General features: G+C 41.3%; 1 protein-coding gene and 1 long non-coding RNA gene across 4 annotated transcripts in view; one reads left to right on the forward strand and one right to left on the reverse strand.

The window, feature by feature from the left end:
- The window catches only part of NTN1 (netrin 1), a 102,210-nt gene that overhangs the window by 24,001 nt on the left and 59,490 nt on the right, over positions 1–18,719 (forward strand). Inside the window, exons 1-2 of one of the 3 annotated variants that reach the window (XM_075216954.1) lie at positions 6,878–7,248; positions 7,611–8,680. In XM_075216954.1, the coding sequence (XP_075073055.1) occupies positions 7,663–8,680 (1,018 nt within the window). In that variant the 5' untranslated portion in view covers positions 6,878–7,248; positions 7,611–7,662. Of the gene's footprint in view, positions 1–6,877; positions 7,249–7,610; positions 8,681–18,719 lie in introns of those variants that run through there. The other 2 variants (XM_075216952.1, XM_075216953.1) reach the window with 2 other exon arrangements.
- Positions 1,457–6,836, reverse strand: LOC142161385 (uncharacterized). Its single transcript, XR_012693391.1, has 3 exons — positions 6,652–6,836; positions 6,035–6,114; positions 1,457–2,130 (listed from the first exon to the last, which is right to left on the reverse strand). It is a non-coding gene; the product is annotated as an uncharacterized LOC142161385 (long non-coding RNA).

Consider the following 18,719-nt stretch of genomic DNA (forward strand, 5'->3'; position numbering starts at 1 on the left):
TACAGGTGTCAGGTACATGTAAAGTAACACTTTGTATTACACGTGACAGGTACATATAAAGTGACACTTTGTATTACACATGGCAGGTACATGTAAAGTGACACTTTGTATTACACATGACAGGTACATGTAAGATGACACTTTTTATTACAGGTGACAGGTACATGTAAGATGACACTTTGTATTACACATGACAGGTACATGTAAGGTGACACTTTTTATTATACTGTATGTAATGGGACATTTTGTAATACATAACATAGGTATTGGTGTCATTCTACAATGTCTTCATGTCTGGGATGAAGCACATGCCGGAACCGCCAGTGTCACCTGAACCTTAAAGTACAGGCATCGGTACATATGTATAGTTGGCAGATAAAATCAGCAGAAATGATTGTGGCATAAGGTAACATTGACCAGTAATTTTGCCTGAATTCTAATCTCAGAAAATGCCGCTTTGTTTAAACAAATGTGGCCAAAATGCAGGTCTGGATATTGCTAGGCATGGGCAGACACATTATGTTCTACTATTACCTTACTATATTGTCAGTGCAATAAAAAGAGAAGAAAATAAAAACATCTAAACTAGAGAGCGATCATTTAAGGTGCTTTATAGTTAGAAAAAACTCAAACAGTTTTCTACTTTAAAAGAAAAAAAATAGCCATAAAAGTAATTGTCGTGTATTTGCATTTTTTTCCCCATTATCACTTCACACTTGTCTTCTCTGCGGCTGAAAGCAATGAGTTGGCTTTGAGTGGCAGTGGAGACTGATATTGCCCCTCATGAATGCCCTGCCTCATTCAGGATCACAGTTATCATTACAGCATTTGCATAATCTGCTTCCTCTAAAAGTACTAATTATCCTGGATATAATGTGTTGTGTTTTTTTTATTTAACTCTACCCTCCAGAAGCACAGAATGAAAATTCCATCCCATGTCCCAATTTGGTAGCTTTATGCCTAATCTAAACGTATTTGTTTTGTCAGCCGGATATGTACACCATTAGATATTTTTCGGAATGGAAGCACTGAGTAGAATGACATAAATGCACGTTTCGAGTTGCTATCGCAACACATATGGGATGGGATCCTGGTAGGGGGGCTGTGGACATTATGTGCTTGGAGAATTTCATGGTGATGGAGTGTCTGTTTTAAATGTTGAGCTTTGAAAGCCATTAAGAAGATTTATGGATAGCATCTGAAATAAAGTATGTCTAAAGAAGAGTTTAGAAAAAAGGACATTTTGCCTGAAACTTACAATAATCTTTCAGTACTGTCATGTGCTCTGTAGAAGTCTTATAGAGACTCCTGGTTTTGAATGGTAAAAAATAGATATGCACATTCAATTTACTATTTTATTGGGTATGGGTATAAGAACAGTTATTTTGAAATATATGAAGCAATTTTAATATGATTAAAGAAATAATGAAATCCATCAATAAGAGAGTTGGGTTTATTTCTTTTTTTAATTGTAGCAAATACTTAAAGACATTCCATAGAACTATCCCAGTCTTACAAGTTACTGAATGTGAAATAACAAGAATGAAGCACAAAATTGAATATTCTCTGACCTATAATGGTCAACTATCATATAAGACAATTTACATCAAACTCCTAATACAATGTATATAAAATAAATGTTCCAAAATTATTTTTTGATTCAAAGGGGCATATTCAATTCCAATCCGATTTGCGGTAACGCGCGTTACCGCGGAAAATGCGCACAACTGTCGGTAATATGGTATCGCAATAACGCGGATTTTCGTACGCAGCCCTATGGGCTGCGAACTAAAATCCACGTTATTGCGGTACCGCGGATTACGTTCGCGGCCGTTCCGGCGCGATCCCGCGAATCGGGATCGGAATTGAATATGCCCCAAAGTGTGTCAGGTGGGTGTCAACATTAGCCAAATTAGCCACATCTAATCAATAAAATACATTCATGGATTAATATTAAACAATGAATACAAAATAAATACTGCATTGTTTTTAAAAAATAATTGCTTCCCTTTCTATATATTACCATTTGAGTATATTTTACTTTTTTCAATGAAAAAAAGAAATGAAAAAATGACAAACTGTATTTGTATTCAGTATTTTTTTTATTAACTGCATTTCCTGGTGTTCATTCTGGAAATGAAAACATAACTTGATTAAATATTAGTAATTTCACAGCCTACAATATTAAAATGTATTTTATCAGCTCAAAACAATCCTAATTAAAACTGAATCATGTATACTATATAGTAATATCTATCTGTAAGCTTAATATTTATGTTGTCTTTAATACCAAATGAGTATAATAAATGAGATAGGCCTGGTCTGAAGTTACGCCAAGTATTCATGACGAGAAGAGAGCTCTCAGAACTGGAAACATGTTAGTAGTGGCTAAAATTATGTCAGGAATTTGCATCTCCCTTTTCCCCAGGTAGAGAAGCTGAGTGAGTACAAATAGCTGTGAGCAAGGAGCCTCTCCCAGGATATACACATCTTGCAGCCTTTTGAAGAAGAAACACAACCCCTGTGCTAGAATATATAATGGAGATTTTCTCCTAGAAAATGCACACCACTTTTAGCTACTCTTAGAATATTTACAAAGCCAGCAATGGACAAAGACATGTCTAGCAGCCTATCCTAGGACGGCGGCAGGTCTAGCGGCCTCTCCTGGGAAGATGGCAGGTCTAGCGGCCTCTCAGGACGGCGGCAGGTCTAGTGGCCTCTCTTACGACGGTGGCACGTCTAGCGGCCTTTCCTAGGACGACGGCAGGTCTAGTGGCCTCTCCTGGGAAGATGGCAGGTCTAGCGGCCTCTCAGGACGGCGGCAGGTCTAGTGGCCTCTCTTACGACGGTGGCACGTCTAGCGGCCTTTCCTAGGACGACGGCAGGTCTAGTGGCCTCTCCTAGGATGGCGGCACATCTAGCGACCTCCTAGGACAGCGACACGCCCAGCGGCCTCTCCTAGGACAGCGGCACGGCTAGTGGCCTCTCCTAGGACAGCGGCATGTCTAGTGGCCTCTCCTTGGACGGCGGCAGGTCTACCAGCCTCTCCTAGGACGGCGGCAAGTCTACCAGCCTCTCCTAGGACGGTGGTACATCTAGCGGCCTCTCCTTGGATGGCGGCACGTCTGACGGCCTCTCCTAGGATAGACATGGATTTCTCAGTGTCTACTAAGACACAGTCACTTCCAACTTCTTCATTAAAGTCAGACAGACATTCAGCAGTATCTTGTATCTAAGATAGAGAAAATACTGTTACTTTTCCCAGGGTACATTCTACACAGGAGGGTATCTGTCTTGAATTGAACACATTATAGGCACAGTTTGAGAATATTGTGTTTAGAACTTTGAAACCAGGTGGAACCTCCTATTACAGAAGCCTCTTTCAAGAACATCACATTGTCTCTCCAGATAGCTAGCTATAAGTTTCTACGTTCTGTTACAAAAAGGCACTGTGCAAGTGTTTGTGGGTCTACTTGGAAATGTGCAAAAAATAAATCTGTCCCCATTGTCCAGCCTCCTACCACTTTAGGACCTCCCTCTTTATTAATATAAACAACAGTTTACACGTTTCCCTCCCCAAATAATGCTTTTAAGCCTCATTTATGCCTAAGTGGTGAGATAACATCTGAATTGTCTCTTTTGTGTGTTCTAAATGTTTTTAATGCATTCATTGAAATGTGATTTCCTGCATAATGTACGATTGGAAGGTACAAAGTTGTCCCTATGAAATGTTAAGTCGAAGCCTAAATGTCCTTTTGCTGGAATAAACAGGTCTGGCACCCCATCACCCTGGGCACCACAGATAATGCCGCTTAAATGCAACTTCTCCACCCCTTGCTTCTCATTTAAGTAATCTTTTTCCGCAACACAAAATCTTGTATTGCACGTGGGTGCATAAGTAAGTGCATTGATGCACCTTGTCCTTATTTAGCAGAGAATATACCAATCATTCCGGCTACTCCAATCAAAACGTACACACATCCCTTCTATATTTTGCACCCAGAGAGCTGCCATATTGTTGTGCAAGCTCCATTAGCTTTAAATGAAATTTGGCACATTTTTGTAGAACGAAAAGGGCACAAATAGCATTTGCCCTGTAGAAACTGCACTTTTGCATGTTCATAAATTACTTTTATTGTATTGCATATTTACAGCCTCTATGAGGACTAGACCAGCATTATAGCCCTGCAACATCTGTGATTTCACAGCCCTATAGCTTCTCCCAGGACAGGTACACATTGACCTTTTACGTTCTACTTATGTACAGCCTCCCTCATAACACTGCCTCACCTCTCAGTAAAAACACAACTTCACATCTCTTCAACCCCTTTCAAGACAAGTTCAGGTACCTCCTGCAGACTTTCTCCAGACAAACACAGCCTAACATACTTTTAGCCCCTTACAACACAGTCACTGTGATAATATAAGATAAGCAGCATGTTTCAAGATAGTCCTTGTCTCACAACTCTACAGAACCTCACATGGCACATATCATTGCAGTCCCTCATAGGACAGATATTCTCATGTCCCTCCAGTCCCTCACAGTTACAGACACTCTCTCATGTCCCTGCAGTCCCTCACAATTACAGACGCTCTCACAGGATAGACAGTCCCTCACAGTTACAGACACAGTCTCACAGGACAGACACTCTCTCATGTCCCTGCACTCCCTCACAGTCACAAACACTCTCTCACGTTTCTGCAGTTTCCCACAGTTTAGACACTCTCTCACATCCCTGTAGTCCCTCGCAGGACAGACACTCTCTCACATCTCTGCAGTCCCTCGCAGGACAGACACTCTCTCATCCCTGCAGTTTCTCGCAGGACAGACACTGTCTCACATCCCTGCAGTCCCTCGCAGGACAGACACTCTCACATCCCTGCAGTCCCTCGCAGGAAAGACACTCACAACCCTCCAGTCCCTCGCAGGACAGACACTCTCTCACATCCCTGCAGTCCCTCACAGTTACAGACACTCTCTCACAGGACATACACTCTCTCACATCCCTGCAGTTTCTCGCAGGACAGACACTCTCACATCCCTGCAGTCCCTCGCAGGACAGACACTCTCACATCCCTGCAGTCCCTCGCAAGACAGACACTCTCTCACATCCCTGCAGTCCCTCACAGGACAGACACTCTCACATCCCTGCAGTCCCTCGCAGGACAGACACTCACATCCCTGCAGTCCCTCGCAGGACAGACACTCTCACATCCCTGCAGTCCCTTGCAGGACAGACACTCTCTCACATCCCTGCAGTCCCTCACAGTTACAGACACTCTCTCACAGGACAGACACTCTCACATCCCTGCAGTCCCTCGCAGGACAGACACTCACATCCCTGCAGTCCCTCGCAGGACAGACACTCTCACATCCCTGCAGTCCCTTGCAGGACAGACACTCTCTCACATCCCTGCAGTCCCTCACAGTTACAGACACTCTCACAGGACATACACTGTCACATCCCTGCAGTCCCTCGCAGGACAGACACTCTCACATCCCTGCAGTCCCTCGCAGGACAGACACTGTCTCACATCCCTGCAGTCCCTCGCAGGACACACACTCTCACATCCCTGCAGTCCCTCGCAGGACAGACACTCTCACATCCCTGCAGTCCCTCGCAGGACAGACACTGTCTCACATCCCTGCAGTTTCTCGAAGGACAGACACTCTCCCATCCCTGCAGTTTCTCGAAGGACAGAACTCTCACATCCCTGCAGTTTCTCGCAGGACAGACACTCTCACATTCCTGCAGTTTCTCGAAGGACAGACAATGTCTCACATCCCTGCAGTCCCTCGCAGGACAGGCACTGTCTCACATCCCTGCACTCACACACAGGATAGACACACTCTTACACCCCTGCAGTTCTTTGCATGACAGACACTCTCTCACATCTGTAAAGTCCCTCACAGGGCAGACATACTTACTTATCTGCAGTCCCTCACAGGGCAGACATACTCACTAATCTGCAGTCCCTCACAGGGCAGACATACTCACTTATCTGCAGTCCCTCACAGGGCAGACATACTCACTTATCTGCAGTCCCTCACAGGAAAAGACACTTTATCACCTCTGTGCAGTCCCTCGCAGGACAAACTTTCTGTAGCTTCTCCTATAAGAAACATCACCGCAGATCTTATCACACTCTTATAACAAAACAACTCATATGTTGTACCTTCCTTCATCGCAGAACAGTCTCGCACCACTGCATTCATTGTCACGATAGACACTTTCTCATGACACATACTAATTCAGAGTCCCTGCAGGCACTCTTATGGCCAATTCTACCTCACATGCCATGTGCCGCTGTCATGACTGACACTCTCTCAGGAAATGCAGTTTTGCCCTCTACCAGTCTCCACCATTAATAACTTAAGTCATATCTCTGAAACCAATATCAAGACAGGCAAAGCCTCACCTTGCTCAACCTCAACCTTTCTTACCTACTATTTCATTATAAAGATTCTGCCTCTGTTCCCTGCAGCCTCTACAAAGACATATATAGTATTACTTTCATGCAGACTATTTCAGTTTAGATCTCTTTGTAAAACTTTTCTTCACAATGTAAACGCTTCTATTTCATTTCAAGTGTCCAAATTTCTTTCAGTTTCTTTCAGTCTCTGCCCTTGCTAGTCTCTCATCCACACACCTCATTTTACTTTTCCCTCGCAGCCTGAAGAAGACAGCAGCTGTGCCAAATTCACTTTCCTCTTTTTGGTGCTCACCTTCTCTGCGACACTCTGCTTGTCCCCCTTCTGTCTCACACTTTCCCTGGGCTAGCGCAAGCCTCCCTGCTCCACTCCCTGCCTCTCTGCTGATTGCTCCTGCCTCCCCCTCTCCCACCTCCTCTCCCTCCTCTTCTGCATGTGAATCAGCTGCCTGCAGCCTCTCCTGCCCAGTGATATTCTACCAGTGGGTGTCGTTGTAATTCCCCCTAATGCAGTGTCACTCCTTGAGATGACCTCAAGCCAAACAGTCTGAGAGCGTCATTCACTTTCTATAGCAAGACAGGGAAAGACAGTCACCAAACTCCTCATCTATACAGAAGGATGTGAGGATTCACACTGCAGATTACTTCACTACTTACTCTTTACATCAGCCTCCCAGCATCAAAAGCACAGCTCCCTTATGCTCAACTGCTTGCATTGATCTACCACCAAACTTTTCTTTTTGGTTTTTCAACTTAATTTTTTTTTTCCATGTTATAACCTTCTTTTTTCCTCCCATTTCTTAATTAAAGTTCAAGGTAGTGCATTTTTTCTATAATTACTTATAACTGCAGAATGCTTTCAGTAGGTGAGATATTTCACTCTAGAAGAATGTGTTAACTTTTTATCTCATTCTAACATATTCACATATTTTGAGTTTGTTTTTTCATGTTTTTGGACAACACTTTTATGTTGTCATTTAGACTTGTTTTATAGCAGTCTCGCTTTTCCAGATAAAGTTTGCAGGATGCCTTTGGATCCCTTCTGCTAAAATGATGTCATCTCTGTTTGATTTTGGTTGCTAGTCTATTTTCAGCTATTTTACCATTTGTTTTAGTAACTCCTAGGTGACTAAAATATTTGATATTATTTTTTTCCTGTGTTTGCCTCCGTTTGCCAGGAGCAGCCTGTGGAGGGATCTGTGGTCAAAGCAGGGTTAAGCTGGATCCAGGATGATGCTGAGAGGGCAGATTGTGCTGTTCGTATTACTTTCCTTGTCCTGTGCTGCTCAAGAAGGTAGAGGAGGATATGGGATGAATATGTTTTCCATCCAAACTTCACAGCCTGATCCCTGCTATGATGAGAACGGGAACCCAAGGAGGTGTATTCCTGACTTTGTCAACTCGGCTTTTGGGAAAGAAGTGAAAGTGTCAAGTAGCTGCGGAAAGAACCCCACAAGATATTGTGTGGTGACAGAGAAAGGGGAAGATAGATTCAGGAACTGTCACATCTGCAATGCCTCAGACCCTAAAAGAGCTCATCCACCGTCCTTTTTAACTGATCTCAACAACCCCCACAACCTCACCTGCTGGCAGTCAGAGAATTATATTCAGTACCCTCAAAATGTCACCCTAACCCTTTCCCTAGGGAAAAAGTTTGAGGTAACCTATGTGAGTCTCCAGTTCTGTTCTCCAAGACCAGAATCAATGGCCATCTTCAAGTCTATGGACTATGGAAAGTCTTGGGTACCATTTCAGTTCTACTCAACCCAGTGTAGGAAGATGTACAACAAAGCCAACAAGGCAGTTATCACTAAGCAGAATGAGCAGGAGGCTATCTGCACAGACTCTCACACAGACATGCACCCTCTCTCTGGTGGTTTGATAGCCTTCAGCACCTTGGATGGTAGACCATCTGCTCATGACTTTGACAACTCTCCAGTCCTTCAGGACTGGGTGACAGCCACGGACATCAAGGTGGTCTTCAGTCGCCTTCACACTTTTGGGGATGAAAATGAAGATGACTCGGAATTGGCCAGAGACTCTTACTTTTATGCTGTTTCCGATCTTCAGGTGGGGGGTCGGTGCAAGTGCAACGGCCATGCTTCTAGGTGTGTTAAGGACAGAGATGACAACCTAGTGTGTGACTGCAAGCACAACACTGCTGGACCCGAGTGTGACCGCTGTAAACCTTTCCACTATGACAGACCTTGGCAGCGAGCAACGGCAAGAGAAGCCAATGAGTGTGTGGGTGAGTAGGCACATCTTGCTGTTCGCACAATTGTTTTGTAGGAAAGCTAAGCAAGGATCAGAGGTGCTAAAAGACAAGAGATAGTGAACATGATTGTGTCAAATCTGTGTTAGCTACACACTCACAACTGCGATGCATGTCTGTCTCCTTCTTTGTGTGTTGGAATTCCAGAGGACTAGGGTAACAGAATGGGATGTGACTATGTTGACCTTTTTGTCTTTTCAGTCTTTTCAAAATTGACAATTCCAGCTGCCCATACTTTTGTGATTTAGACAAAGTGTATAGTAATGGTTACAATATATTTTTTGTGTATCTAAAATAGCCCTGCGTAACTTAACATATGACAAGTAACTAATATGTGCTTTTAATGTGTTTGGGCAACCTGAGGGCAAAGAAACATATCAATGCCATGTGAACTTTCCAGTTAAGTTCTCATCCTTTTTATATTAATGCTTTTGTGATTCCTTATTTACTTTTTCATTTGGATTTCATCCACTCAATTGTCCAGTAATTGCCCAGTGATATCATAGCAAACTTCCATGCCTGTCAATGCATAACTGATACCAAATATGGTCCAACTGGCCCAAACCCACTTTTAAAGCACCATGTGGACAGCTGATTTTTTTTTTAAATTCTTCTATGGTTTGTTAATTTGCTAATGAGTCCTAGAAGAAATTTGCAGTGCACGTGTTAACTTTATTGGTTGACTGAGTTTGGTAATATGGCAAATAGGTTTTCAAGACCAGTGAATGGGGGAAAAAGCCTATATAAAGGTACGCTGTGCAACATTTTAGCAACATATAAAATATGGCTCAATACTTTTTCCACTTCAGTATTATTAATATATTATTCTAGAAACAATAAGTTCTCGTTATGATAATCTTCAGTTTCACTCAATTCAGAAAGGAGACTGTTCTACTCTTGTCAGGACACAGCTGCAGCATTGTATAGTTACATTGACACATATCTATTTACAACGTTGTCATAAGAAGTGAAAATATCATGTACATATTTACAGTTGATGATTCGTTTTACACTGATGCACTGTACTAGGTCTCCAGTCTGAATGGTTAGTGATAAATTATTGGATCTCTTATCTGGAATTTTTTTTTATCCAGAAAATTACAAAACCCAGACAGAGAAATATGTTGCTCTTTTATGATTCTTTTTTTACATACACTCCGACATGGTAACACAAAATGTCCTCTTACAGTCACTGCGAGGAGCACTGCTAAACATTATAACTAAGGAAATGCCAGAGGCAGTGTGAGGAAAGATGGGGATCATTTTTAAACATATTTCAGTATATTTGGGCATGGTGCTCCTTATTACAGAAAAGACACCCTAGTAATTCTCAAGCCTTTACAGATAATAGACTAATGACCTAAGTGTATTCGTTATGTAGACAGAAAGGAAAGCGGAAAGACACGCGTCTGTCTAACTCACGTAGATCAGATTTCAAAGTGAGCGTTGTAGACCAATATCACTTCAAATAATAATATTTTAAAGTACTGATATGTTGATGAAAACTTGTGCAAGAACAATTATTGCCTGTGTCGTCTCCGCATAGCTATAACTCTAATTTGCCACAAATTATTCATATAGTACAGGCACTTGTATAGAAGATTGTATGAAGGCTGAAGAAGGAGTCAGCTGGAGCTAAAAATCAGGGTCATGTATCAACTTTAGTGCACTATTTTTTTTACATTTATTTGTTTTTATATATTTTTTAAAAATAAATAAATATGAAACATAAATGTATACCTAACGTAAAGCAGATCTGTCAAGTCAATTTCATCTAAAAAAAAAAAAGCCATCCTCAAATTTTGGCAGAGACTGGAGAGGAGGTTGATACGAGCCACATGTCTACTAAATACAAGCAAATTATCTTTGATTGTGAGGTTATTAATAGATTAGTATATAAATAAAGACTGGAAAGATACATATTGATGTAGGCCACTTTATGGACAAAATGTATGGGTGTGTGTGTATTTATGAAAGTGTGTATATTAATACTTTATTATATTAGAATTATATTACTATTACAAGAATTTCATTTTTCCACTTTTGATACAGAATGTTTAACATATTCTTGTTGCTTTAAATGATTGAGATGATGTATTTCATTGATTTAATCTACATTATTTTAGACATTTTTGTTTTGTTATTCTCAAAGCTTCCAGCTTTGAGGTTGCACACATTTTCAATGTATTTCTTAAAAACTAAGGAGGATGAGTAAACTTCGCAGTTTAATTCAAAGTCACTTATAAGGAATACACTGCCAGATTAATACGTGTAGCCTATTAATACTGGGTTTTCACTCATTCATGTTTTTTAATAAACACTTTACATGGCTGTGGACTGTAAAAGGAGTAGTAGTTAAAGAGGTTTCAGTAAAAATCTGTGGGTTATGGTACCCCAATATTTCTGCAGATTCTTGTACAAAGAATAGATTCCCTTAAAAAACGTTTAAAATGCTTTGAACTGGGAACATTGTGTGCACTAGCTGAGCAGTTAATGGTTTCTATTCTCCTTAGTTTCCAAAGTTATTTGTATTAGTTATAAAAAAAAAGATTTGGGCATAGCCAATGTACCCCACATGACGTGACGTTATGTTTTTTATATACATATACATATATATATATATATATATATATATATATATATATATGTAAATATAATATATATATATATATATATATATATATATATATATATATATAATATATATATATATTATATATATATATATATATATATATATATATATAGTTATATTTTTTACTGTACTTTCACAGATTGCTAACTTGTAATATCCCTTTGCAGCTTACAGAGGTCATTCATATATCTGATGTCATTGTCACAGATGACACAAGTGTAATGTAGGTAATCCAAAAAATTTCAAAGCTCTGCCTGAAAAAAACAAACCCAGTTTCATTTGATAAATTCTTTCAAGGACAATCAGATGTGTTTCTTTGCCATTTGGATGCAAAGTCAGTGTGCAATTAGTAATGGAAGAACCGAAACACCCGCAGTTAGATTCATATGTATATAACATTTTGTCACTTGAACATTAACTGCTATCAACAAATGAAAAGTAGTGGTTTTATTTTGGCACAGCTTGTACGTATTGCTATGACATTACGGGGGGAAAGAAACCCTGTACAGCACATAAAAGTTTATGAAAGTATGTTGCTGCTGTCACACAGGCAGTTAGATGTTACATTGTCCATAAAATATTTATAGTGAACGGTTATTCTAAAAATTCATATGAAATAGTTAAGCGTTTATAGCTGTGTCACCAATTCTTTAACTGCGAAACATAAAGTTTGATGTCTAGAAGAACGGATTTATTTTTATAAACTTTTTTTTATAATCCCATAGACTGTGACCACAGATTACACTTGTAGCTCTGTCTGCTTCGCTGAAATAAACCTTAGCACTCAACCTGACCCGCTGATATGTTTCTTTTACATTTTCTGGATTTGGCCCATGTATTTTCAATTAATTTTTTTTCTGTTTGAGACATATTCATCATCAGCAAAGATTCACGATGAAACTAAATTCTGCCTAAAGGAGAATACCTGCCTTCTTGGTGTTTTTGTTTTAATTAACACCCCCTCCCCACTGCCACTTGTCAGATTCGTTCCTGGATCTCCAATCTGTGTTCTTCTTATAGCCTAGATCATGTTTAATGTTAGAGGTACTGTGTAAGATTGGAAGTCAATCGCAGCAGCCTAAATAAACTGGCCTAAAATCAGCTGCGGTTGCCAATCTTACGTCTACTACTAAAGCTGGGTATACACTTATGCACTCATCGAGCAGATCACACCATAAATGACCATTTGGTCAGATATTGCAAGAGTGTGTACGCTCCCACAATCATGTTATACTGTACCAAAGAACATCGTATCATTTGACTTGTTTTTATAAACTTAAAAATAATAATCAACAATGGAACAGTGTTGGGCAAAGGTGTATGCCCAGCCCAGCAGTGTGTACAGAGTCATGATCTTTTCAGCAGATGGTTATGACTGATGAAGATCACAGATCTAAAAGTACATCATGTAGGTATGTGCACATGCATGGGCACGCTCATTTATGTGAATACGTAACTGGTGCGCAGATCATAACACAAGGTACAGTGCACTTCAGGGGCCAAGGGACACAAGTGAGGCCCCTGAAAATTGGAGATTTGATAGATTTCCCTGCGCACTGCGATACATTTCTGTAGATGATGTTGTTATAATGGGTGGTTTTAGTGGATGAATACCTCCACAGTTTCCGGTATTAGGAGATAATACCATCATAGCCTCTATTATAAATGATAAACATATGTAAAGTCTTTGTTGAAGTTTGAGTGGTTACAATAAACATGGCAATCCGTTACACTTTTATGTGAGTGTGCGACAACGGTTATACATGATCTGCATATATTGTTCACATTAGTGGGCTCCCTCTGTTTCTTCAGGCTCAATAGAAGCAATCGACCTGTGACGTTATAATATCCTTATAATTTACGGTGTTGATTAAGTGTTCAAAATAATATACAGAGTATTCAAAATGTAATGTGCAGATTGGAAACACTCATTATCTTATTGATTATAAAATGAATAACCAACAGGGCCAAAGTGCCAACATTTGAGGACATGTAACTCTAGAGGTGGATTTTATTGTAGGGTATGCTTTTGATTGTCTAAAAAGGGGTTAATTCAGCCCAAATCCCTGGAGCTGACACAGCGGCCGATCAGTTCTAAACAGCTCCAAATTTTCTGGCATGAAGCCACTAAACTTGAGGAGCCAAACATACCTCTGCTGAAATGAGTTCTAGGAAGACGTCTAGTGTGAGATCTCTCGCAGGCTAGAAGTACCTGCAAGCCGTAAATCATAGACAAGCGCAGGCCAGAGCTCACGGGGGTGACAGCCGTCCAGAGGAGGCTGACAAATCTCAGCATGTTGCATATTATGTTTGTATTGTTAGCGTGTATTGGTGAGGATCTATTACATTGTTCACGTGGGTGGGCTTCATCTGCGATACTGTCATATATGTACAACACAGATATCTCATCCATTATGGCTCAGTGAATGGATCTGCATGTTCCCGGATTGGGATCCATGCAGATTATAATAGATTTATCGGTGTATTTTTGGCGCGCACAAATTTCCTACTTCAAACACCAGATGGACCCTAAATGCATCCAGCTGTGGCCAGGGATCATCCTACGTACAATGTCAGTACTGGGAGTACCAGCCCCAGTGACCAATAGATAAAATACATGTAATTGGAAAACTGTTCACTGTTATTAACTGCATACTAATGTAGACTCTTTGGCGGTTCTTCCTTTCAGAAGAGAGCAGTGTAAGGTGAAGTGCTTAATAGAAATGTAGAGAGAGATGTAAGGAAAAAAGCATTACATCCAGTGAGTCAGGGGGCCCTGGAGATGTAATGAAATATGTAACAACAGTGCTGGACAGTGGAGAAATTCGGGACATACAAGGTAGATGTATAAATAAAGTAGATGATAAAACTAGATGCATTTCGCTCCATTAAATAGGAGCCTATTTATCAATCCTATTTTTCATTAAAATCCATTTTTGGGGGCTAGCCGCATATTTAAGGATCATTTAAATTTATTATTAGGGAATCGCAGCAGATATTCCCAATATCTGCAGCGGTCCCAGTGTCTTCGAATGCAAAAGTATTCCCCATAGCTTTCTATAGGGTCTGCTATTTTGCACCATTTAACAAGTTCCAAAAATTGCTCGATGGTAACCTCATCTGAAGCAAATGAAGCGTATGGGGAGCACATTGCGGTAGAGGGATGTTCGGATCCCTCAACGCCTTTTACCTGCTTTCCCCTCCGGTCACTATCGCAATAGTTTACGATAGTGACCATATGTTCATCAGCAGCAGCATCACATATATATATATATATATAGTCATAGGATTTAGCTAAAATGTGTATTCACAGGGACAGCCGTCACTGCTGTCCTGGCAAACATTTTTAATAAATGCTCACAATCTCTCAATCTTTATCATTGCGATGAGCAGGAATGAAAGTGATTGTGACAATAAAGTGGTAGATAATAACTATGCCCCATAGACTGTTAGGTTGTCTTTTCAGTTGCAGTACATGGGGATAAGCTGTGACATGTGCACCTCAGACAGCTCAGTAAAGTACTGAACGTGTATATAATACTGTAATGCAGTCTGATCCCATTAAAGAGATATAGTAATGAAAACATATTACAAATAAGTGAGTTACTTCATGAATCTGGTATTTGTAAGTAAAATTGAGCATAGGAAATCAATGATTATTTTTGCTCTCTCCCAGGAAGTAACACCAGCCCACTCTCAGGCTCTCCAGGCACCAGCCACACTCTGCAATAACTGTGCCATGAATAATATGCTCTCCTTTCTATAGTCAGTGTATGGTGACTGGCAGCTTTGGGGCGTCACTGTTCCACTATTCCAGGTGACTTGTTTCCACCATGCATTTTACAGCCATAGGGTATTGCAGAGCACGGCCAGTGATCAGAGCGAAGGGGAGGGGGAAGAAGTAGGTGTCTCTGCCACCTCTAGGATGGCCTCTGAGGCACAGTTCTCTCCTCGTGTGAGGAATAGCCAGGCTTTCCCCATACAATGTATGCTGCTACCACATTGGCCTGCAATGTCAAGGACACACTTGTTTAATAAGCTATTCAGATGTGTGTGTTTTTAGGTCAAGACATATTGTCATAAACACCTTATATAAAATGTGCTTTCTCTGCCAGTGGCTCTGAGTGGCTGAGAAAGGGACAGGACATGTGAGCTGATGAACTGTAATGTAACCAGAAGGTTTCCTATCCTCCCCCGCTGCTTGCACAGCATCAGGATGACATTTCACATATTGGACCCTGGAGATATTGGTGTCACCTCTCGCCCCCACGCACACCAGGGGTGGTTTCACCCATCACTTCATAGATTCACTTACACACTGGGCAGCTTAGTCATCACACAGCCTCATATATCTGCCCTTTACTATGATGATATGATTTAGCATTATGGTTCATGGCACAGACGGAGATTTTATTATCACAGAACTCCTGTATATGTGACTATGAGAGTCATCTGATGGCAGTTGATATTTATACAGTCTCCTTATGAGCACTCAATGCACATTTGTAAACTCACAATCACCTGAAGACAAATTAACTCTAACTTTAATTTTACTTTGTATTTTTCTAATGTAAACATTAACAGAATGTTATTATTGATTTGTAAGGCACCACAGTGCTCTGCATTGCTGGACAGCAGGGGGAAAGGAGCATACATAAAACAGGGACATACTTGGTAGACAGAATAAATGCAATGTGCATACAATGAGTGGGGATGCCCTGCTTGTGTGAGAACTCACAATCTAGTGGGAACAGGGTAGAACTGAGACAAGAGGAGTGAGTGTGAGGGAGAGCCACTGTGAGTTGTATAGGTGGGAGTAAGGTAATCTGTAATAACAAGGTGAGTTTTCAGATACTGTTTAAAGATTTGAAGGCTATGGGAGTGTCTTATCCGAAGTGATGGGGAACTCCATAAGTGGGTAGTGGCATTGGAAACGTCCCGGCGGGAGTTAGAGGTTGTTATCAGAGCTGACGCATGGCACAGAGGTAGATCAAAGTGAACCAGTTTATCTATTTTCTGCAAAGGTCTTGCTGCTGTTGGGAAGCTAAACACTGCAAGCATAGAGCTATTGTTTTTGTCTCTGTCCCATAATCCCCTTATTTCCTCCCAAAGCCCACCTATCAATCCTATTGAAGCGTGTTAATTCTCTCTCAGTGCAAAAGTTTGGTGGATGGTCTACTGGCAGGTGTGAAGATTACATCGGTGTCTGAAACCGATGTACAGCAGGCAAAGGGGACCCTAGTTTTGCTCATTGTCCATTAGCTAGACATACCATCAAGGTATGACTATTAGATGCACCCCATCTGCAGGGTTACCATCAAGGTATGTCTAGTAGATGCACCCCATCTGCAGGGATACCATCAAGGTATGACTATTAGATGCACCCCATCTGCAGGGATACCATCAAGGTATGTCTAGTAGATGCACCCCATCTGCAGGGATACCATCAAGGTATGACTAGTAGATGCACCCCATCTGCAGGGTTACCATCAAGGTATGTCTAGTAGATGCACCCCATCTGCAGGGATACCATCAAGGTATGACTATTAGATGCACCCCATCTGCAGGGATACCATCAAGGTATGACAAGTAGATGCACCCCATCTGCAGGGATACCATCAAGGTATGACTAGTAGATGCACCCCATCTGCAGGGATACCATCAAGGTATGTCTAGTAGATGCACCCCATCTGCAGGGATACCATCAAGGTATGACTAGTAGATGCACCCCATCTGCAGGGTTACCATCAAGGTATGACTAGTAGATGCACCCCATCTGCAGGGTTACCATCAAGGTATGACTAGTAGATGCACCCCATCTGCAGGGATACCATCAAGGTATGACTAGTAGATGCACCCCATCTGCAGGGTTACCATCAAGGTATGACTAGTAGATGCACCCCATCTGCAGGGTTACCATCAAGGTATGACTAGTAGATGCACCCCATCTGCAGGGTTACCATCAAGGTATGACTAGTAGATGCACCCCATCTGCAGGGTTACCATCAAGGTATGACTAGTAGATGCACCCCATCTGCAGGGATACCATCAAGGTATGACTAGTAGATGCACCCCATCTGCAGGGTTACCATCAAGGTATGACTAGTAGATGCACCCCATCTGCAGGGATACCATCAAGGTATGACTAGTAGATGCACCCCATCTGCAGGGATACCATCAAGGTATGACTAGTAGATGCACCCCATCTGCAGGGATACCATCAAGGTATGACTAGTAGATGCACCCCATCTGCAGGGATACCATCAAGGTATGACTAGTAGATGCACCCCATCTGCAGGGATACCATCAAGGTATGTCTAGTAGATGCACCCCATCTGCAGGGTTACCATCAAGGTATGTCTAGTAGATGCACCCCATCTGCAGGGATACCATCAAGGTATGACTAGTAGATGCACCCCATCTGCAGGGTTACCATCAAGGTATGACTAGTAGATGCACCCCATCTGCAGGGATACCATCAAGGTATGACTATTAGATGCACCCCATCTGCAGGGATACCATCAAGGTATGACTAGTAGATGCACCCCATCTGCAGGGATACCATCAAGGTATGACTAGTAGATGCACCCCATCTGCAGGGATACCATCAAGGTATGACTAGTAGATGCACCCCATCTGCAGGGTTACCATCAAGGTATGTCTAGTAGATGCACCCCATCTGCAGGGATACCATCAAGGTATGACTAGTAGATGCACCCCATCTGCAGGGATACCATCAAGGTATGACTAGTAGATGCACCCCATCTGCAGGGTTACCATCAAGGTATGTCTAGTAGATGCACCCCATCTGCAGGGATACCATCAAGGTATGTCTAGTAGATGCACCCCATCTGCTAGGCACATTTGTCAGTATTTTTTTATGTACAGAAATGTCCCAAGTCCCACTTCTCTTTTTCTTTATGCTGAATGTAATACTCATTATCCATTTTTGTCCTGGATGGATGGACACTTTGATAATACCTCTATATTTGCTATGAAGGCAATGCTCACTGTCTGTTTTTGTATGTGAAGGTCATTTGCACACTACCACTTCTCATGTTATGTTACTAGATGTCAATCTCTCTACCTGTTATTTTTCTATACGAATGGACTATTTTGACTGCACTATTTCCCTTTCAGTAGATTGAATTCAAAATACCTGTTCTTAATCTACATGTGTGAACAGTTGCACAGTACCACTTCCCTTGTTCTGTTGTCTGGATGCAATACTCAGTGTATTTTCTAATTTCATATGAATGACCAACTGTCTAATTTCTCTCGTTCATTGTGCTTCTAATTAATCTCGGTATCTCTGTAAATGCTTGTGATGGTCTCTTGATTTCCTTGTCACCTTTTCACCACCAAATGTGGTTTAAAGTA

This window comes from Mixophyes fleayi, chromosome 6 (genome assembly GCF_038048845.1).
Source record: "Mixophyes fleayi isolate aMixFle1 chromosome 6, aMixFle1.hap1, whole genome shotgun sequence".
NCBI classification, from domain to species: domain Eukaryota; kingdom Metazoa; phylum Chordata; class Amphibia; order Anura; family Limnodynastidae; genus Mixophyes; species Mixophyes fleayi.